Source organism: Ostrea edulis, chromosome 6 (genome assembly GCF_947568905.1).
Source record: "Ostrea edulis chromosome 6, xbOstEdul1.1, whole genome shotgun sequence".
Classification (NCBI taxonomy): domain Eukaryota; kingdom Metazoa; phylum Mollusca; class Bivalvia; order Ostreida; family Ostreidae; genus Ostrea; species Ostrea edulis.
The window spans coordinates 14,814,171-14,838,327 of NC_079169.1; the positions used below are offsets into that span (position 1 = coordinate 14,814,171).

The 24,157-nt window shown below is 36.8% G+C and overlaps 1 protein-coding gene across 1 annotated transcript; it reads right to left on the reverse strand.

Annotated features, from left to right (window-relative positions):
* Positions 1-642: 642 nt before the first annotated feature.
* LOC125683824 (uncharacterized) lies at positions 643-22,506 on the reverse strand. Its single transcript, XM_048925304.2, has 33 exons — positions 22,459-22,506; positions 21,670-21,897; positions 20,965-21,135; positions 20,834-20,848; positions 20,317-20,646; positions 19,900-20,067; positions 19,790-19,804; positions 19,370-19,618; positions 19,038-19,205; positions 18,146-18,862; positions 17,710-17,880; positions 17,601-17,615; positions 17,181-17,429; positions 16,849-17,016; positions 15,661-16,668; positions 15,380-15,541; positions 14,836-14,901; positions 13,469-13,710; positions 13,251-13,334; positions 12,761-12,905; positions 11,909-12,102; positions 11,512-11,600; positions 10,741-10,804; positions 10,373-10,564; positions 9,966-10,219; positions 9,154-9,457; positions 8,926-9,066; positions 8,409-8,592; positions 3,721-3,911; positions 3,133-3,402; positions 2,636-2,756; positions 2,022-2,166; positions 643-785 (listed from the first exon to the last, which is right to left on the reverse strand). Exons 1-33 carry the CDS (start codon positions 22,499-22,501, stop codon positions 713-715), a joined length of 6,636 nt encoding a protein of 2,211 aa, XP_048781261.2. The 5' UTR covers positions 22,502-22,506; the 3' UTR covers positions 643-712.
* Positions 22,507-24,157: the final 1,651 nt, after the last annotated feature.

Genomic DNA, 24,157 nt, shown 5'->3' on the forward strand with positions numbered 1-24,157 from the left:
TTCACCTTTCATCAAGAAGAAGTAAAAATGTCCCATTATTAACTTACGACTACGGTCGCAGAACTATAGAAAAAGGTCACCTGAGTAACTCAGGTGAGTTGATAAAGGGTACCCTATTCTATATTTCCATATACGGTGCGTACAAATTGTAAACAAAAAACACGTTGGAAATTGTCTGCCATTTATTTGTAATGCGTTATGTAAACAAATATGATTCTCATGACTTGTATACACATATGCATTTGACGATTCGTATCCGAGAGGAGAAAGGAGGGTGGGAGGGGGGTAGTAGAAGATAGGGCGAGGGGAGGTGGGATACAAGGGGAAAGGTGATGGGAGCGGGAGACAGGAAAAGGGAGATTGGGGCGATGGGAAGCGGAAGGCGAGTGAAAGGAAGGAGAGAGGGTGAAGATGGCGAGAGACGAAGAAAGAGAGAGAAGGTAGGGGAAGAGGGATTCAAGGGAAGAAAAAGGCAAGGGAAGAGGGATTCGTAAGAATGTGATGGGAGCGGGAGACAAGAGAAGAGAGGTTGGGGCGATAGAAGCGGAGGGCGAGAGGAAGGAGAAAATCATGATATGAAAACAAATTACAGTCTTCTGATAACTAGTTTCAAGTTTTTAAATGAATTATAAATAACAAACATTTCTATTAGATTATTTTATTCAGTCATGTTTAGTGATGTTTGCACAATAGCTTCCCTAACTCAAAGATTTCAATACAAGCTATGGGTTTGAAGTTCGATACTGCTGGTCGATGATTTTGACGAAACGTCGTAGGAAAATCTCCTGAAATTAAACAAAACAGCTCTCAGTTTATTTGATTATCAAAGTCTGCATACATATGTACTTTGTTAGCAATGTCTACTTAAGAAACAAATTTCAATTTTCAATTTTGAAAATACGTGAGGGTACGAACTTCGACGCTTTACGCCGGCATACTTCACGAAACGCGTCAGCTCTGAACATTATAAGTATGCCGGCGGGAAGCATTGCAGTTGATACACTAACGTATTTTCAAAATACATTTAAATTTTACTTCCATTTTTGTTAGAAGACCCAGCTGTTGAAATAGACGTACTATATTTATCTGTATTCATACGCGCATTTCACAATTTCAACGCATTCGTGAAAATGGCTATCATTACAATTTGTAGAGATATCAAAGGCAAAACATTAGAAATGTAGATATATGTACATGAACTAATGCTAGTACAATAATTTTGCATTATCTAGAACACATCAGTACACTACGAAAATTAAAAGAACACGCCTTACGCTTTATTTTGGAGTGTCTCTCATATACCATTTAAGACAAAATTGCAGATTATCAATTTTGAGTACTATTATGAATACGCTCTGTATCTATCATATTATTTGTCGAAATGCGCATCTGGTGCATCAAAATTGGTACCGTATAAGTTTTACATTATGACCCCTGGGTCGAGGTCTCTGCTGGTGGACTGTTAGTCCCCGAGGGTCTCTACAGCCCAGTAGCCAAGTACTTCGTTACTAGCTTGAAAATACGGATGTATATTTAATTGCTGTTACAAAATTTAGAAATTCATTTCAAAATTAAGGATCATCTCCCTCATGCATAGCTCTTATCCTTAGACGAATTTGACTCCACTTTTTCGGCACGCTGTTTTTGGCTGTAATAGCTCTAAAACTTCATTGCTATTTCGGATTTCAAACATTTTGGTTGAGCATCACTGAAGAGACATTATTTGTCGAAATGCGCATCTGGTGAATCAAAATTGGTACCGTATAAGTTTTACATAAAAACACTCAAGTTTCTTTGCTTGTATCACTCGTATGTTCATTATGTAAACAATTGACATTTTCTGACTTAGTTAAGGAATAATCTCATATTTTGTTCACATGCGTCTAAATAACATATCCTAACCCTTCGTACAGTTATACAAATCAAATTATGATACTACTACAGGAATTCAAAATTATCTTCGCCTATACCTACTCCTTAGTAAGAGACGCGACTCGGGCTACTCCTACCTTGTTCCATACCTTTTATATTTAATTCTGCGGAACCGATGTTGACAAACAACGAGACTGACGATGAAAGCCATGACAATGGCTACACCTAACAACCAGTACAATTCGTCTGAGTCAAAGAAGGATTTATTTACAGGTATCTGTGTAACTTCACACCCTGAAACAAAAAGGTGGTCACAACTGTAGACACTATCAAGACTACAATATACATGTGATAAATGTATAGGAGATGTACCAAAATCGTGTGCACATGCTCTATTCAAAACATTTAACTTCATATCGCAAGCCAGCATGTGCGTTTTACCAAAATACCTTAGTGTATGTTCAGTTCTCAAAGAAAAAATTCAAAAAGTTCTTTCATTAGATGAAAGTTATTTACATTCAATGGATTTTGCTCCGTACACATCATGATCAAGCTTTCTTACATATCGAGAACGCAAGCAGTACAATACAAGTCTGGATATCGCATTCGTTAATCTTCTTTGGATTAGCCAGTAAACCGACTATGGTATGATGTCATTTTCAATTTTGACATGGTTGTAGATTGACGAATACGCACTTTGGTTTCATTCAAATTGCTATATACCTATACTTGATAATAAGACACCATGTGAAAATGTACTTACTCATACTGTTTACTGGTGTCCAATCAAAGATATTCACAGAGGAATTACAGACATTACATGTATCAGAAGACCGAAGCCATCCATCAGGGAGTCCTTGACTGTCGATGAAACAGTATCCAGTCTGTAAAAATGTATAAATTATTTCCTGATTAAGAATGATTACCTCTTTGTTGAACGTTAATAAACGCTTGGGGTTCTACATCGAGTTGGTGAAATAAATGGCATGAAGAGGTTCATAGAGACCGGTGTCTGTACACTAAGCATACTCTTTATGGAGCTAAAAGGACCCTTTTCCATGTTAGAGGTAGTTATCAAAAAGTTATCTAAGTTATCTAATATTCTGCTTTTGTATCAAGACTTCAAATTTTCTTGTCGTTCTTGTGATGACTTTATATGTAATATACAGTAGAATAGTAACTTAGTAGCTAGTCTTACTGAGAGAGACAATTACCGACCTTATAATGTACTTTCTTGCCTAGGTATAATGCATGTAATACCTTTAATGAAAACCGTGGCTTTCCATCCTGTATTTGGAATTCTTGATAAGTAGAATTATATTCGTAAAACTCAAAGGATTGACTATATGTTTCTCCATCGCTGCTAAGAGAAACACTGAACATCCGTACAAACAAAGGATTCATTCTGACTGAAATGCGTGATGAAAACTTCTCCTTGATTGGAACAGGACAAGAAATCGACATCAAAGTCTGCATGTCACCGTTCAACTGCTTTAGTCCACCAGGTGATGTAGCACCGTCAAAAAGTATCTGTATGAAAGGGGAAGATAACGAACAGTGATCAATCTCATAACTCCTATAAGCAATACAAAATAGAAAGTTGGGCAAATACGGACCCCTGGATATACCAGAGGTGGGATCAGGTGCCTAGGAGGAGTAAACATCCCCTGTCAACCAGTCACACCCGCCGCGAGCCCTATATCTTGATGCTGTACATAAAACAGAAGAACTTATCGAGAGTGGTGACCCTGAACAACACGTCGGTTTCTTGTAGGTGTACGTAAGCAACTAGCAAAGTAAAATCATTTATATTTACTAAAGTATATAATGCCTTCTAGAAATTCTCACATGCGTAGCATCTGTCTTGCAATGATATGTTCCAGTTTCTGTAAAATCATCGCCTGCTATGAGGATTTGGTCACATGACATTTGGCTGACGTCACAGAAGCCATCACCTTCAATTCCGTAGATCTCCGGCGGAACGGAGACATTAAGGGAACAGTCGGAGGCTCCATAGAGGGGTGGACAGATGCAGGTCCCTATGTATGATCAAGAAACTGGTCAATAATAAAAAAATAATCAAGATGAAAAGATCCCTACACAATAAGAAACCAAACATAGAATTGCTGTTTCTTGCTGGTGCACCAAATGTTTTTTTTTTTATCTTGCAACGAACACCATCTTTTGTTTGTAATTAGAAATGGCGATTCTCAATACTTCATACTTGATTACTTATAGTCCCATCTCGACTGATTCCCGATGTAACCTTATCTAATAATGATACTTTTTTGCATAATTTCAACAATGACCACCAAACTAAGACTTCCATTTCTGTGCTTGATGACATTCTGTGTTACCAAATGCACGGGGTAGCCAGTTGTGATTCGCATTTTGCTCTTCAATACCTTTCTATGTATATCACATGACAATTCATCTAAAACGTTTTACACTGTATCTATAATTCTTGAAGATTGTAAATGTATACCGCCTGGCTGATTACAAATGTAATTATTTGGAGTTCTCTGTAAATTCTTCATTCATACCGAGAAGTCGCCAATTTTCGGTGAGGGCCAACATTTAGACCTATGGTAGGCACTAAGGTTGAATAACAGTGAGGTTTTTTTTCATTGTATGGTAGGCACTAAGGGTGAATAGCGGTGAGTATGTTTTCATTGTATGCTAGGCACTAAGGTGAATAGCAGTGAGAGTGATTACATTGAGCCACTGTATATCATGACACAGAACATCAGCTTTGAAGTTCTCATCTGAAAGACTCGCAATTTTCCCACTTCTAATGCCGAACACTTTCCGAAGAAATATTTACTGCTTATATTGAGCGGTCATGTGTATCGCGGCCTGGAATCGAACCGTCTGCACAAGAAACGATCACTCTACCGACTGAGCCACCAGATGATAGTCCGAAGGAAATAGGGATCATGACATTCAGAATTATATATTGTTCTCCAACCAACAAAGATGCAACACACGTATAACGATGAAGCACGTCTTGAATGGGTCATTTCTCATATTATCACCAGTGTGACATCGACTTTACCCATGTGAGACAGCCATGTGAAATTTTTCTTTCTCACATTATCACCAGTGTGAGATCGACTTTACCCATGTGAGACAGCCATGTGAAATTTTTCTTTCTCACATTATCACCAGTGTGAGATCGACTTTACCCATGTGAGACAGCCATGTGAAATTTTTCTTTCTCACATTATCACCAGTGTGAGATCGACTTTACCCATGTGAGACAGCCATGTGAAATTTTCTGTCTCACATTACTGCGACGCCATTTGATTGTGACGCCATATATTTTTTATGATTTACGTTACACGGTGAAGTAAAATATTTTGCATTGTTTTCTTTAAATTTCAATTTGATATAGCTTTCTGGTGGACAACCTTTGATTTTTCAGTTTACACTTTTTGGGTATACTCTTTCTATCTATGTAATTAGATTTTGCAGTATAGTTAAAATGAAGATTTTGTTAATTTTGAATTTTCTCGAAGCTCTTGAATTTGTGCACCATACTGTGAGTAAAATGTGAGAAAAATAATCCTTCATTATCTACTCGTGTGGGATAGGGACATTCCACCTCTGGAACAAGATTCGCTATCTAGGACTCGACAAAACCTCGTCCTAGACTGCGTATCTTGTCCCCTGGGCGGAATTTTCCCATCCCACACCCGTACCAATGAAGGATTCTGTTATTCTCACCTGAGTGATTGGAATGGTATAAATGGAGGATTCTGTTATTCTCACCTGAGTGATTGGAATGGTATAAATGGAGGATTCTGTTATTCTCACCTGAGTGATTGGAATGGTATAAATGGAGGATTCTGTTATTCTCACCTGAGTGATTGGAATGGTATAAATGGAGGATTCTGTTATTCTCACCTGAGTGATTGGAGTGGTATAAATGAAGGATTCTGTTATTCTCACCTGTGTGATTGGAGTGGTATAAATGGTGTGTGGACTATTATCGTCCAATCAAAGTAATCGTTATAGTAATGGAACTCTTCTGTTTTTAGAGGTAGCACTAACTTAACTTTGCTACCACAGCAATTCTATACCAAAATTGGGGTAAAAGCGTCTTTTTCATTGGAGAAATCGCTTAGGGCTTTCCATGAGCGTCCAATCAAATTGCCTCATTAATTATTCATGAGAACGAGCGAGTAGGAATGAATGGACCCACGGGTGATGGAGAGAGGAACGAGGCGTAATCAACCGTGGGTTTCCGACGATGGTGGACTATCAGAACATACAGAACCTTATTAAAATTGCACTGCGGGATTTACTACTATGTTGACTGGGCTTAATACATATTTACACGAAGGCATGGCACTATGTTGACTGTCAAGATAGTCTCGTTCAACCAGACACTCGGCTGTCTCCACAAATCTCCGACAAGCAGAGAGTCTGGTAAAGACATGCGATTATAACTGTTACCGCTAGGGAGCGCTAATTTAGTTTCTGTTTGATTCTCTATGACATAAACAGTCCATTCCGAGATTTGATGCTAATTAGTTGATCCTTCATCAGTGATACTGATTGAAAAATCATTACTACAAGTACAATAGAAAGAAAAAATACGGTCTTTGACAGCTGGAAATTGTACTTTCATTTTTGCCTCCTAAAGTAATTTTGAAAAAACGGTTTTACCATTTCCCGTGGGTAGAACAGCAAATAAATCCTTTCCTTTCACAAAAGTTTTTATAAACACTCTAGTTGTAAATCCTTAAAGACCCAATTTTAAGTTGACACCCCCAAATTGTAAGCTGCCTGCCAATCAAACATTTAACAATATATCTCAGGGGGAGTGACATCTGCAGACACTGTGGTCTGGGGGGAGGGGGGGGGCTACCCCAGAGAGGTGTTTTGATAACAATAACAGTCAATACCTACAGGTATTCTTTAGATCTTGAGGAAGCCCAGTCTACCCGAGTTTTGATAGCAATGACCTGTCCACAACTGCTATTTTCTTGTAATTCGATTGTTTTTAAAAAGGCCCCTGAACAATGCAATTTCAATATAATTCTAATTTTCCTCCTCTATATACCTGTACATGTATTATAAATTACACAATCAGAAATCAAACAATAATTTGCACAATTATTTCTAAAACTTGTAACCTATTGAAATAATTTATATCATCAATTTATGATACCTCTATATTTATAACAGATATTATTCATTGAGTCAATGACAGAGAGAAAGAGGGGTGGGTGTAAAATGTGTATCAGCTACCCTTAGGAATACAACCATTATTCAAACACTATGACCACAGAAACTCTGCAGAGGTCCCTGAGACAGGTCCTGTGTATATCAAAACTATATATATATATATAAAAAAAAGCATGGCCAGGTAGATTTCTACCATGTTCTGCCTCTGTGTGTTTCTTTGAGCGCCATGGGATATAGCAATTAACACCTTGGTAGACCCTGGCCACTCCAGGTAAATAACATCTGTTTACATTAGGCTCCGCCTACATTTTCACTGACCGTACGGTCATGAGACGGATTTACACGAACACTATGTTGACTGGGCTTAAGACAGATTTACATGAAGACATGGCAAACTGTGTATCAGGGGTGTACACACAGTCAGACAATAACATAGGCTAAGAAGACATTACTGAATTTACCTAGGGATTTAGAGACCAATCTCACAAAAGAACTCACGAATATGTCTAAAATGTTAAATATTTCTAAAAAAAAAAAAAAAAAAAAAAAAAAAAATTCAACTTAATTCATTTTGCAAGATTATACATATATATAATGCTAAAACTAAAACCTTCTCCTTCACATTAAAATCACAATTTAATCAACGTATAGATTAAAATGAATTCTGTTCCCTGTCACTAAACTTAAGGTAGTACTCTACATCGTTATAATGGCTGACTTCCTTTAAAAACATGGATGACAAAATCGATATCAGCAATATTTGACTTTTCCTTTTCTATTTAAATACCTAACCGAGTAGCTCAGTAGGTTAGAATACCGACTGCTGAACTGTAGGTCGCAGGTTCGAGTCCAGCAGGGGTTTTAAATTTTTTTCAGATTACCTTCTACTAAAACTGTATTTTTTGACAAAATAAAGTAAATTTGAAAATTTTCAAATTCAAAATATTTTTGTACATATCCTACACTTTTCATCTACATCAAATTTCTCTGGTGTAGCATACCTCCTTAATACCAAGGCGAGTAGTCGATGATATCCCTACACGCAATATGCTATAATCCTTGACAATAACGGAGATGAAATTCGGAGATATAAAGGAACAAACAGAGTTATATTCTAAACTGATTCCAAATCCATTTTCTTGCGTGTACGAGTCTGATGTTCATGTAAATGAACACGTTACACACAATGGAGAGCTTTTAATGATATACCCTGCAATACTGAAGATCTGTCGTAGATATAATGATGTCGATATTTCATTTAATTATTTCTTTTGAGCACAAAATGTAGAAATAATTAGGATGCATGCAGAAATGTAGGAAAATGAAAGAAACATCCCCTATACCGTTGACACACGCTCCTATATCGCTACAGTTGTTTGGGCACGCAATGCTTTCTATCTTTTCCGCCACTGATGAACTGCCGTTGTTTTCTGTGTTCAATGATTTGTTTAGTCGCAATTCTGAAATACATCGGTCGATCAAAGCTTCCTTTGGATTATCAGCCCACTCTAGAGAACCATTTGTCAGCTGTTAATTAAGATATATATTGCTATTTAGGGTTCGTTGATGTAGAATATTAAGTTAATAGCAGACATTGCAGATCTTTAATTAGTGAAATAAGTTCATAACAAAATGGAAAACTTCACAAACTTCAATGATTTAATGTGATGATGAAGGTTAATGGATTGCAAATTGCACATGGGATGGTGTGTAGTTATATCAACAAATCTGTATCCATTCAAGCGATGACATAATGAGTTTATAACAGTGGTTACTGAACTGTATTTGGAAAGTACATGTAGAATTAAAGTCCAAGTGATTATACATGTAAGTTAATATCGGTCTGTTACTGATACTCACAGTGATGTCTAAGGCACAGGTTTGAACAGCATCGTCCGTTTTGACGTTAGGTACCTCGCCACACAACTTAAAGGCCTCTGATTTGAACAAATGGTTGTGACAAAACGAAGTTGTATTCTCAATTGTGTTCAGAGGCACAAGCTAAATGCATAAAATATAAGAAGGCATCATGTTAAAAAACTTGTACAATAATATTTTTAGTGTATATGTCTTGAAGAAGTTTCTTACCGAAGTAATATATCTTTTTATCCTTCTCTGGTTTGGTTCCTCTCTGCGTTCCCGTGTTACGTCATAATGTCTAAACATGGATTTCGAAGATGACCTTTTAACCTCGCAACCACCGCCTACTGTGACGATTTTTTCCCGCCGTCTGTTACAGTTGGAAACCACACTAGAGGAGCAATCCGGAGTCCCTCTACCGTCAATTCTCATTTTGATGACGTTCTTCTTACAGACACATAGGTATCTCTCGCGCGGCCATTCGGATTTACTCGGGTCATAGTCCTCAAACAGGCTTTCATTTCCGGAAACCCTTGATTGAATTTATAATTAAGAAAGATACGTACTAGGTCCTTTGTTAATCATATCAATTCAAATTTTGTATTACTCGTACATATAAACATACATGATCGAATGCAATTCACGTTTCCTGAAAAACTTTCTTATGAGATAATGCTATCAAAACTGTTCTCTTATTTCATTAGTACATGGCGACGTACAATTCGAATTGTGCTTCAGCATTATCTATGATATTATGTTTTCTTTACATGCAATGTTTTCTTCGTGGTAGTCATTATCTTGTATTTGATATGAAGATAAAAATGTCTCGAGAGATAAACTAGTTCTTCAGTATATTCAACATTATATAGAGGTTGTAGTGTTCATATGAATGTAACTTACATCTACCATGAAATGTTTGGCATTTGCTAATGAAGTTCTCGTGAGGTTTGCTAAATGCAGCGTATGTCTGAGTGAAACTCGAAATTCATGTATGTGGTTTATAATTGAATTATACGTTAAGACTGAATAATATGTCATACATCCAAGAGCTGGAAAATGAGTTTGGTTCCCATCTATAATCTGACCAGCCAAAGTTTCCGCAGGTCTTGTTAGCGATAGGATCATTAAGATAATTCCCGCTCCGTAGAAGGAAATCGTCTGCACATTCATTGGACAGAGTTCCACAAAGCCCCTTTGTTTGTCCAACGTCTCGGATCGAGGGGTAGATTTGCAGATTCATGTATGTTTTCCCACGAAGATTGACTTGGATCCTAGTTCCATATGGTGTGTACATCTTTACGAGGTGCAAAATAGAAATTTACATTGATTAAGAATTGATTTCACTTTTAAACTCGCGACGTGTGCAGCTAGATCACAATATTGGCGATCTCTGATGTTGGTATATGTAAGAATGAAAGTATTTTCATAAAAAGAACCCAATTCTCACGTTATACAGGTAATCGTGTCTCTTCCTAACTTCTAGCGTATGATCCATGCAAGAGGTGTACATCATTTTCCGGTTTCGTTTACCTGACTGACACCTGTCAATCACAAATACGTCCCTCCCCGCCTGCACCGCAACACCACAGGTACAGTGGGGACCTGAATTCCCGTAGCAAGGCTTGAATCGAGCCTGAACCTGAAGTAGGCACATTCAAGTCTCTAAACAAATTCTATACATTCATTTGCTAAAGTTATTATAGCATTATAAAAAAAAACATTTAATGACCCTTTCATATTCAAAATTTATCAAATGATTTACCTGTAATGATAAAGCAAAATAATATATATCATCATCGTAATGTTAGATCTTACCTGGACGGGAGCCGATTTATGTTCATACATGATAAAATCTCCTTTCAAGTGTACATCATATGGCCTGTAAAATTCGAATCATTAATAGAACTACTAATGCGAAATTAAGTATTTTCATTGGAGCAAATTTCATGGTTTAAACAAATATGCATGACCGTAGGTAAGGGTACTTAATTTCGTTGTTGAAGAACTATTATTCCATAATGTAGTTCACTATCTCTTGCTCGTAAAATATAAACATTCTTCGGTATTATTATACTCATAAATCAACGAAAATTAACCCTGCCATAAAATGAATTATAATACAGTATTCTGAAATTAGTCGTGGGTATATATGCAATATCTCAATAATGGCGTCTCTCTTTAAAATAGTTCAGTTATTAGTTGTTTATATGGAATACAACATCCCTTATATAATTTTTCAGCCATTGAGCCCTCGATAGATTGCTATCTATAGATTTTTCTACCGAATCTTCGTGTTTTTTGTATCTTTGTTGTTTCGTTTTTTGTGGGAGCAGTTTTATTTTCATATCAAGCACTGTCGCTTAAAAGCGTGTATGTATCATGGATCAGTAGAATGAATGCATGGGTATGACCGGTCGACAGGGGATGCTTACTCCTCCTAGGCACCTGATCCCACCTCTGGTATATCCAGGGGTCCGTGTTTGCCCAACTCTCATTTTTGAATTATTTATGGGAGTTATGAGATTGATCACTGTTCGTTATCTTCACCTTTTCATTACAGGATCTCTGAAAAAGGGCGGTAGTTACCTTTGGTCAAAGGTCAAGATGTGAGGGTCATTAACAGCTCTGCAATATTTCTTGGACCATTCTTTATCGACAGCCTCTTCAATAACGATCTGTGATATAAAGAAGCCACACATTAATATATATCCTTACCTAGAAAAAAAATTAAAAATTTCAACAACTCAAACTATTTGCGATTTTATCAAATATATACGTGTATACAGTTTGTCACAGATAATAATGCTATGATTTGGGACACAGCTACCTCATCTAAAATCTGCATAATGTGAGTAAACCCGGAATGAAAACCACGGGGAAATGATTTTAGGCAGTGATCGCTTTCTGTAAGGGCAGGGATTCAAGTGAAGAGAATATGATAATTGAAGATATTTTTTGAAAACGAAACTACTGAGGAAATCACCTTAACTGGTGGCAATTCATACAGTCCCCATATTGGCTGGTGGAAGTGGGCATCGGTCCTAAGGATTACTTCATAGGTGGCTGAATAATCGTGTCCTTCTTCTTCAATAGCTCCTACAGGGATCTCGTAAATTTTGTTCCATTCTTTGCTTTTGAGAGCAATTCCACAATCTCTTTGCCCGGAAACAGCAGCACCTAGGTTCAATTTTAGGAATATATAATGTTTATATATATATTTCATATGTCAGAGAAAGTACCTCCTACTGTGTTATTTCTAGTATCTGTAATTAGGTCAAGGACAGAACGAAGAATACAAACAAACCTGCTATACTCACATGATTTGGTGTTATATTTCTCAGGTTTAAATTTAGACGAGTTGACAAAGAAATAAAGAACAATTAAATGCAAATCTAACAAGGCATATACCAGCATGATTTTACAGCGCTGAACGTAAGTAACAATGCGGTTTTGGACATCAGTCAATTTTTTTCAGTCACATCCGGTCCAACACCATCTAGTGCTAATTGTGTTACTAAAGCAAACTAGTTGCATAGTCAATTACTAGGAATCGGTTGTTGTTTAAGTGAATTGCCTATTACAGGTATATCATTCTCAGAAAAGTCGCAGGTGACTTCATAAATATGTGATTTTTCAGCAGTTTATTATTTGTGTTGGACTGCACGTTTAAAACAACCGGTAAAATTGCTCGCATTAAATCAATTTGCGAAGTAAAGCCCTATTTCATGTAAATATCAGAATTCTTACATTAGCGCTAATTATTTCTAACAGTACTTTGATTTATTGATGATGTCGTAGTTGACATTTAAATGAATTACGAACGAATATAATGTACCTGTGCATTGGTCGTCTGATTGGTCCATCATTGCAAGGATGACGTCACACTGGCTGACCAATTGAAGACATCCAATCGGTACAGTCAGCTGTATTTTTATTTTCCCCTCTTCGCCACGTTGAAATGATACAACAGGTGTGAGAATCTGAAAAATAATTAATTGTCTTGTTATAATCTCCATATTGATGAAAATGTCACTGTCAAGATTTGAAAGTTGGATATTTAATTTTACAGCGCTTCACTGGCAATGGTGACATCTCCATATGAGTGAAAAATTCTCGAAGCAGTATACAACCAATCTCTCTGCCTCCCAATAATATATATTCTTGCAGAAGTTTGTGATATGGATGAATAAAGAATTACAATTCTAATGAGAAATTAGAAACACACGAATTTGATGTAATAAATTCTTCAATATATCAATCATTTAAAAAACACTACATTCATTTGAATTAGAATTGTGATTACAGAAAATATATTTCATGGTAACCTTAATTCCCAAAAACTTTTCTGGACTTCGCTTTGAATCAATAACTATTCCTCCGTTATTGAGCATATTAACCCTGCAGGAGATCTGAAAATGAAGGGCAGTGGATCAACTTATATATATATATATATATATATATATATATATTTATTATTAATCAAAATTTTGAAAATATCCATTGCGTGGTAATGATGCATTCAATATAATAAATATATACTTACATTCCTACCAAGGGTGATGAAATTATTTCTCTTAAGGTATATATAGGTTCCGTGGATATTTTCTAAAGTTGCTGAGTAGGACGAATCGAACACTCCATCAAAGTACCATGATATGTTAAATCGAACATCACCTGCGTTACTTGCGTTGAATGCACATTTTGCTTGGAAGACTTCACTTATACCTTCAGGAACAAGGTGCACTTCTACCTCTGCTTCGGATAGTGTTGGGTTTGGTGAAGATGCTGTCAGTACAATATTTAACTAACATTAGTGTTGGGTTTGATGAAGGTGCTGTCAGTACAATATTTAACTAACATTAGTGTTGGGTTTTTATTGAAGATGCTGTCAGTACAATATTTAACTAACATTAGTGTTGGGTTTGGTGAAGGTGCTGTCAGTACAATATTTAACTAACATTAGTGTTGGGTTTGGTGAAGGTGCTGTCAGTACAATATTTAACTAACATTAGTGTTGGGTTTTTATTGAAGATGCTGTCAGTACAATATTTAACTAACATTAGTGTTGGGTTTGGTGAAGGTGCTGTCAGTACAATATTTAACTAACATTAGTGTTGGGTTTGGTGAAGGTGCTGTCAGTACAATATTTAACTAACATTAGTGTTGGGTTTGATGAAGGTGCTGTCAGTACAATATTTAACTAACATTAGTGTTGGGTTTTTATTGAAGATGCTGTCAGTACAATATTTAACTAACATTAGTGTTGGGTTTGGTGAAGGTGCTGTCAGTACAATATTTAACTAACATTAGTGTTGGGTTTGGTGAAGGTGCTGTCAGTACAATATTTAACTAACATTGAATTTTCAAAACGCTGTACTACCTACGAAAATGACGATAATAGATAAAATCAATTTTCAATATATAGTCATTTTAAACTTCTTACTCTATCAGGATAAATTATCCAATACATTATTATGATTATTCAAGAATTTAAAGTTTTTTAAAAATCAAACAAGTCATAAAATAAACATTTTAGTAATCTAAAATTAAAGTATCAAAGTTTTGTTCTAATATTAACCCAATGTTCACTATTATGAGAGTTAGCTACACTTGATTACAGCATTCGGTATTAATCTACTTTTATTGTATTCAAATACAGTGCAGTGCTAATTGCTATTTACATCCAGTTGCAATTATGATAAGCAAACTTATATATGTAGTTGTTTTAAATGAGACGGGCATGTAACAAATCAATGCAAGTTAAAATTAATAAAACTAATGAAAGTTAGAATTGTTTTAAACATCTTTTTCACCGAAATCGTGTGTCATATATATCATATGATAAAAACGTTTTACAATTAAATTTGAACTAAAAAAAATGTTTGCTACTCAAAAACCACGGAAACGTACTTTGCTGGACAGTTGAACTCACTCGATTCGTGGTTATCGGTAGAGATGTTGTCGGAAATCTGCCATCTGAAATACAGATCAAGCTCCTACTGCTTTAAAGGATAAAAATGCAAGATATTTTGCAATGTTTACATGTTCAGGATATAGGACTCACGGCGGGTGTGACCGGTCAACAGGGGATGCTTACTCCTCCTAGGCACCTGATCTCACCTCTGGTGTGTCCAGGGGTCCGTGTTTGCCCAACTATCTATTTTGCATTGCTTATAGGAGTTATGAGATTGATCACTGTTCGTTATCTTCACCTTGCATGATTACTTTTTCGCCAAGGAAGATGTGCTTTTGGTTTATTTGGTGATTAGTTTGCAGGAAGCTACATATTTCTAATAAGAAGATTTTATACAAAAGGTTGACTAATTGTGTGTGTCTTGCACAAATGAAAAGATTTTTGAAGAATCAGGTTTAGGTTAAGAAATTCGAAAGCTAAATCGTTAAGCCTTATTTTAAAAGCTTTTGTTGAAATTGGATTATACATTTATCTACCAACCATAAACACAATATGCGCTGTTAATTACTGTGCGTCGCAGCTTATAAACACGGTAGGCTCCGCAATTAAGAATTTGAACAGAAATAGTTGTCCCACAGTTTGATTCATCAACAATGCAGGCAATTCGATCGACCACACCATCCTCCTCCTCCGGAATATCTCCTAGAGAATGTTAAAGGTGTTGATGACATATGAATTGCTATATGATAACACAATAACATGTATCTTAATCATACAAAAGATCATGAATAAAATCAATACACTAAGAAAAGATTAATTACCATTTATCCAGATTGGATTTAAAGTTCCACAATGATATCTCATGGGTCGCATTGTTAAAATATCATATCGCCCTGTTCCATACCAACCAAAGCGAAGATTGTGGTCAGATAAAACATCGCTTGCGTTAGCTGGAATTTGATTTGAATGAAATCTCGCTTCTATATTCGTTAAATTCACGTAAGAAACGCATGGATCTTGAATAATGGATGTTGTAGATGCTGATGTTGTTGTGGAAGAAGCTAAGGGTCTTGTCGTGGTTACCTTCATGGAAGATTGTGATGTAGTAACGAATTGACTTGGCTTTGTAGTGTCAGAGTCTGTTGTCAAAGACTGGTCCGTTGTTAATTGATGACTTGTAACTGATGTCGACTGTGACGTTTTCGTGACGTTGGAGGCAGAAGCTGTTGTTCCAGTGGGTTGCGTTGAGCTAATAGTGTTAGAGGCAGTTGCTGTTGATGCTGATGCTTCCATTGTAACCTGTGTTGGGTACGTAATATTTGAGTGGGGTGTCGTTTTAACATCCGTTTCCGGGTTTGTCCAGACGGTCGTGCTAGAGACCGAAACAGTAGTAATTGCTGCTGGATTACTGGTGGTCTTCGTTGAATAATCAATACTAGAAGTCGTATTGTTTAAAATAGATGATGTTCTTCCTGTTGTTTGTGAAGACATTTCTGTCGAGTTAGTAATGCTGGAACCAGAAGTTCTTCCGATTGTTTGTTGAGAAGATTGCGTTACAGCTGTACTGTCTGGCGCAGCACTTGTCGTTTTCCCTGTTTGAGTTGTGGGTAAAACAGTAATGTTGAAACCTGGTTCACTTGTAACTGTTTGTTGTTGGGTTGACTGTGAAGAATTCGAAGGTGTTTGACTGGAATCATATAAATGTTCGGTAGTTTCTTGTTCAATGGTGGATTGTGTTGACCCTGTGACGTTGAGAATAGGAGCCGTTGTTTGTGAAGTAGGATATGGTGTACTTGTTATGCTGGAAGGAGTCGAGATAGAAATGGACCCTGTTCAAATGTTAGAAAGGATTCTTTTTTAATTTACAAGGTGTTATCAGTTATTCATTTGTGGTAATTATAAACATGAAATGTAAAAGTGTGTTGACAAATACATTCAGGGTATTAGTATATTGTTGATTTCATTTTAACATCTAATGATAAAGACTCTAAGAAGTAAGACTGATTTACCAAAACAATAGGCTGAGCTGTTGCTTTGTGTTGGTTTAAGAAGATATACACGGTAATTGCCACAGTTTTTAATTCTTATCGGAATATTGTGGTAACACCAGTTGTCATTTCCACCAAGGAAACATACAGTTCTGTCTACAATCCCAGCTGTTACATCTGGCACCAATCCTAGAATGTCAGAAGTGATAATTCAGGACAATTGTACATAAGTGGACGATATATCTGAGTTACACGATATACAATGTCATGTATTTATGGTTATTAAAGCTAGACAATTCCAGAAAACGATTAAATCGAAGCAATGTCATTTATTTCCGAAATGAATACACTACCAGTCAAATATCCTGGATACAAAGTTCCACAGTGAAAAAGATTTGGCACATTGCGTGGAATATCCCAATTACCCGCGCGGTACCAATGCTCTGGCAAATTCTTGTCGTCAATGAAGAAGCTAGTTTCATTCACCACGTTTTGAATAAAGCGGCTCTCATAATTTGGAAGTGTTTCATAAGTTGAGCAGGGATCCACGTATGAAGTGGTATGAGGACGGATTGTCGAAGTGGGAAGGGTTGTCACGGAATCTGAAAGACAGTAATCAAGATGCCTGTTGCACCGATCAATCGTTTTAGTCTTCGTATACCTTTTTATTACTTGCTTTCACTGAATAGTAAACATATTATAAACATATTGCATTGCCCTTAAATTATCTATTTGTAGTTCTTTTCTTTTCCATTCTTCCTCTTTAATCTTACTTGTCTTATTCATTCCTGAAAAAAGAATTGAAAAACACATTAATTATATTTAAAGGTAGGCAAATAACAAAAGCTGGAGATGTAATACAAAGTGTGTATGATTACTTACCAAAACAATAAGCCTCGTCATTGCTTGGTGTCGGGTATAAATAATACACTCTATAAAGTCCACAGTTTCTCACACGGATTTGTAAATGATGGACACAATAGTTACCGACAGCAATACCCAGAAAACAAGCCGTTCTTTCCACTACACCATCAGCCGTATCAGGAATTTCCCCTACAAAGTAAAGTACAATCACAGTCAGTTGGACAGGTTTCATATGATGTGTCACCGTCGGAATTCCGTAGCATAATTCTCCAACCTACCGACCCAGCATTTTCAGGTGTGGGTCGACAACGCCAAACAAACGCTTATTTAATTGAGGTCTCACCAGTTTATTATATAACGGGATCTATATTTCACGGAAACACTGGGCACCTAACTAAACAGCATATGTCTGAATATCACAAATTCATATAGATCCCATATATTGGAAACTCACCGTCCATCCAGACAGGAAATCTTGTGCCACAATGAAGAAGAGAGGGAGGGACATTTGGCATGTCCAGGGAGTATCCCGCCCGATACCAACCCTCTGTAAGATGACGGTCATGAACGTAAATTTCCGTGGAACCATTAATGGCATTTGAATAGTAACGTTCGTATGCATTCGGGAGAGAAGAGTAGTTAAGGCACGGATCAGGTGTAGGCGTACTGGTGGTGTCATAAGGTACAGACGAGGTTGTTACAGGATCAGGTGTAGGTATACTGGTGGTGTCATCAGGTACAGACGATGTTGTTACAGGAGATGTTCTTGTGGTTTGAGTGGTGGCTGAAACAGTAATGTTGAAGCCTGCTACACTTGTCACTGTTTGTTGTTGTGTGGACTGTGTAGAATATGTTATGTTGGATTCCAATTCTGTTGTGGTTTCTGCTTCAGGACTGATTTGTGATGAGCTTGTACTATTATTAAGAATACTCCCCCCTGTAGTTGATTGTTGGGGAGGGTGTGTTGTCGTCGTCATCTTGGATAAAGAATTTGTAGTCTCAAAACTGATATACTGATCCGAAGGTGTTTGACTGGAATCCAAATTTTCAGTCGTTTCTTGTTCAATGGTGGAGTCTCTTGACCCTGTGGTGTTGAGGATAGGGTCCGTTGTTTGTGAAGTAGGATATGATGTACTTGATACGCTGGAAGGAGTCGAGATAGAAATTGACCCTGATCAAATTTTAGAAAAGAAAAATTATTAAATCTACAAGGTATTACCACTTATTCATTTGTGGTAATTATAAACATGAAATATAAAGTGTGTTGACAAATACATTCAGGGTATTAATATATTGTTGATTTCATTTTAACATCTAATGATCTCTAAGAAGTAAGACTGATTTACCAAAACAATAGGCTGAGCTGTTGCTTTGTGTTGGTTTAAGAAGATATACACGGTAATTGCCACAGTTTTTAATTCTTATCGGAATATTGTGGTAACACCAGTTGTCATTTCCACCAAGGAAACATACAGTTCTGTCTACAATCCCAGCTGTTACATCTGGCACCAATCCTAGAATGTCAGATGTGATATTTCAGGACAATTGTACATAAGTGGACGATATATTTGAGTTACACGAGATACAATGTTCTGTATTTATGGTCATTAAAGCTAGACAATTCCAGAAAACGATTAAATCGAAGCAATGTCATTTATTTCCGAAATGAATACACTACCAGTCAAATATCCTGGATACAAAGTTCCACAGTGATAAAGATTTGGCACATTGCGTGGAATATCCCAATTACCCGCGCGGTACCAATGCTCTGGCAAATTCTTGTCGTCAATGAAGAAGCTAGTTTCATTCACCATGTTTTGAATAAAGCGGCTCTCATAATTTGGAAGTGTTTCATAAGTTGAGCAGGGATCCACGTATGAAGTGGTATGAGGACGGATTGTCGAAGTGGGAAGGGTTGTCACGGAATCTGAAAGACAGTAATCAAGATGCCTGCTGCACCGATCAATCGTTTTAGTCTTCGTATGCCTTTTTATTACTTGCTTTCACTGAATAGTAAACATATTATAAACATATTGCATTGCCCTTAAATTATTTATTTGTAGTTCTTTTCTTTTTCATTCTTCCTCTTTAATCTTACTTGTCTTATTCATTCCTGAAAAAAAGAATTGAAAAACACATTAATTATCTTTACAGGTCGGCAAATAACAAAAGCTGGAGATGTAATACAAAGTGTGTATGATTACTTACCAAAACAATAAGCCTCGTCATTGCTTGGTGTCGGGTATAAATAATACACTCTATAAAGTCCACAGTTTCTCACACGGATTTGTAAATGATGGACACAATAGTTACCGACAGCAATACCCAGAAAAGCCGTTCTTTCCACTACACCATCAGCCGTATCAGGAATTTTCCCTACAAAGTAAAGTACAATCACAGTCAGTTGGACAGGTTTCATATGATGTGTCACCGTCGGAATTCCGTAGCATAATTCTCCTACCTACCGACCCAGCATTTTCAGGTGTGGGTCGGCAACGCCAAACAAACACTTATTTAATTGAGGTCTCACCAGTTTATTATTTAACGGGAATACTGGGCACCTAACTAAACAGCATATGTCTGAATATCACAAATTCATATAGATCCCGTATACTGGAAACTCACCGTCCATCCAGACAGGAAATCTTGTGCCACAATGAAGAAGAGAGGGAGGGACATTTGGCATGTCTAGGGAGTATCCCGCCCGATACCAACCCTCTGTAAGATGACGGTCATGAACGTAAATTTCCGTGGAACCATTAATGGCATTTGAATAGTAACGTTCGTATGCATTCGGGAGAGAAGAGTAGTTGAGGCACGGATTAGGTGTAGGTATACTGGTGGTGTCATCAGGTACAGACGAGGTTGTTACAGGATCAGGTGTAGGTATACTGGTGGTGTCGTCAGGTACAGACGAAGTTGTTACAGGAGATGAGCTGTTGTCATTTTCAATATCTATGAAGTAATATTCTAAAATTTCAACAATATTTTGCAAGAACTTTTTCATTGGCTAAGCTTTCCATCTCTTATTTTTTCAGGTTCCATGACACCTATATAATTTAGCACTTTAATAATATAATATTGAAAATAACGTTCAATATATCTTTCACTTTGTAATTTGCATGCAAATGATGATACATACCAGCCTTGTTTATACCTAAAATTGTGATTTTGATCGTGAAAATCGTGCATCAGACAATGTTTGAAATATAAGTAGTCGATTTATTTGAATACGTTTACAAACATTAGATCGTACAAAGCAGCATTACGTACCAAAACAATATGCTTCGTCATTACTGGGAGTTGAAGGAAGATTGTATACTCTGAACGGTCCACAATTCTTTACCCTGATTTCCAAATGATGAACACAAAAATTTCCTTGTATGTGACCCAGAAAACAGACCTCTCTAATTACTTCTCCATCAGCAGTATTCGGAATACTCCCTACAAAAATGAATATTTAGTTATTGTGTTAGAATTGTGTTGAACAGTTTGTCATGTATAAGAGATTTATTATCACTGTGCAGCTTAAGAAGTATGTCATATTCCATTGATTATACACCAGTCGCATCAGCCTAGTCCGGGAGGGCCAGGATCGAGAACCCTGTGTCAAACCTAAGACGTTTGAATCAGGTAGCGATTGTTCTTTCGCCAAGTCCCCGGTTTTAGAATTGAAAGATACGGGTCTTTTGGATATACACTTAACCTTATTTACAGAGGTCTTGTGTCTCGATACAATGAAGAACCCTCACTGCCATGACCTTAAGCGTCATGCATAGGTCAAAATTGTTACACTCAAATGCAACGTACAACAAAACAAAACAAAAAAACTTTTCAAAATCACTTTAGAATAACTTCATTCAAAGTGATTTTAGTAATTACAAAACTTAACTTCTTTGCACAGTAAATAATGTACTATGATTGTATTATCAATGATAAGAATAAATGGTGGTATACTGATATAGTTCGCCTGCTTACCGTTCATCCACGCAGGGAATACTGTGCCACAATGGAGGACACCAGACGGGGGCGTGGTCGCCATGTCCAGGGCACGCCCCGCCCTGTACCACCCTTCTGGTAGATGTCTGTCGTGTAATACGCTGCCCTCCGATCCGCTGATGTTGTTTTTGAGGTAGCGGTCGTAAGGATTCGGGAGCTGAGAATAGTCCTCGCACGGATCGCATCTGGAAGATGCTAGAATCGTAACTGCAAGGATTGAAATGATCGGTGAGTTAAAATCCAATGAAAATTAGACGTTAGATCCGCCCACATTTGATGTAACATCAAATTCAGATTCATAAGTTATGGTGATTTTACATGCAAGATAACGAACAATGATCAATTTCAGATACAGAATTAAGAGTAGGGCAAGCACGGACCCCTAAACACACCAGAGGTGGGATCATGTGTCTACGAGGAGTAAGCATTCCCTTTTGACTGGTCACATTCGCTGTGAGCCCTACATCTTAATCAGGTAACCGGAGTAACCCATAGTCAAAATTAGTATGCAAAGAACGGCCTAACAAAATTTCAAGATTTTGGCCTTCAACGCCAGTTCTGTAACATCTGCATGATTGATGTACAGGAAGATGTGAACGTTTGGTGAAAAGGCAAAACTTGTGGATAAAATGATGAGATCCTAAAACAAGGAATAAACATCAGGGAAAGATGTGTTTATTAAAACATCTCTAAAAATACCATATTTGTGATCATTCGTAAGGTGAAGGAGTTAATGATTCAAGCAAAATTACAAGTTCATGTACTTACTAAACAGCAGACACAAAATAATTTCCCCTGCACACGACATCATTGCTCTTGATATGTGGAGGATGACAGCAGGTCTTGTAAAAGTTTATATATTTTAGTTCGGTAATAAGTAGGAAGATTTATAGATAGAGGTATTTAGGGTGTGCTGTGTAAATGGATATGGGTGGACAATTTGTCGTGGTTTACAATCACTTACTTACATGTGTAATATATCTTTCCCCCACCTTGGTTAATCTTTGAAAGTTTCAGGCTTGGATCATTTATTTTACGCATTTACAGTTCGTATGAAATATTTATATTTGTTTACATCCGGTTTATTGTTTTATTACTTTTTAAAGCTGTTTTAAAAGATATGACCATTTTTTTAAAAGTAGGTTATTAATCATTGAAGGATATTGGTTTTAATCAACGCCCAACGTCCAGCTACGAGTTGAAGTTATAAAATAGCCAAGAAATAATAAATCATTAATCCATTTTGAGGAGGACAGAATTCTAGCTTAAGGACAGTAGAACTGAGGGCAGTCATGTCGTTTACTGATATTACCCCATCGTGTAGTAAAGGAAATCAAATAAGCTACCTAGTGAGTCTGGCTCAGTATAATGAAAAATCATATCCTGTAGTATATGAGCAGAGAAAGGGTGATTCGTAACCAACCAACCCCCCCCCCCCCCCCCCATCGCAAACAAACTATTTAATGTACGTTGTCCTTCTGCTCGGAAGGGGGGGGGGGGCTGTGATTGCTCAATTTCCCAAAGCCATCACGCACTGCGCGTATGAATATACATCTTCGCTCGTTCCACCGTGTATCCTCAAGCGAAGATGATGAATATATAGGACTTGAAATAGTGTGTGCCTCTTCAAATCTTGAAATGACGCATGTCCCAGAAAACGTCTTCTAAGCAATATAATCTTGTATTCAATAACTAGAAAAAAAACTTTATTTCAAATTATGAGCACTACACAAACAGATATGTTCGTGTTTTTTTTAAGTATAAACGATAAGAAAAGACATTCACAAGAGATTTTTAAATTTTTTAAAATTTATTTTTATTATTATTATTATTTTTAAACTAGTCTCGATTTCCTCATATTACAATGTAACATGCCCGAGTCCCCACATATAGTAAATGCAAGATCGTAAATACCGAGTTAGCGGAATTCTCTTGTAAAGAAGTTCGGAAAAGCGTGTCGATCTTAGGCATTTTTTGTTTATTCAAAACATGGGATCGGGAGAGGATTTAACATTCATGTGCCTTCCACAAATAAAAGCATTTTTAAATGAAAGGTGTGTAAAAACGTCTGGATACAGGAAAAATGAACTCCTAAATTTAGCTCGCGAAGCTATATATTTTGACGCAAGCTCTTCTCAGCTTTGGAAATTTCCTGGCTGACAGCAGTGGGGAAAAAATCCACCACATTTCCATTAAAATCTATCATTTGTGGATATTTCTGCGTATTATGTTTCTTTCTTAAATCATTACTACAGTCTAATGCAATGCAATGATAGTGAACCATTGTTAAAATCGGGTGAATCGATCACGACAAAAGTTGCAGAACTGGTATTATTTACGAACATGCCCAAATTCTCGCATACTCTGGGTCTCGCGAGACTTTGAAAGGGGAAAGTAAAAATTAAAACCAAGACGGAAAAAGTAGTCGCGATCTTGCGTAATCTCGAAAATGTAGCTATTGGTATCC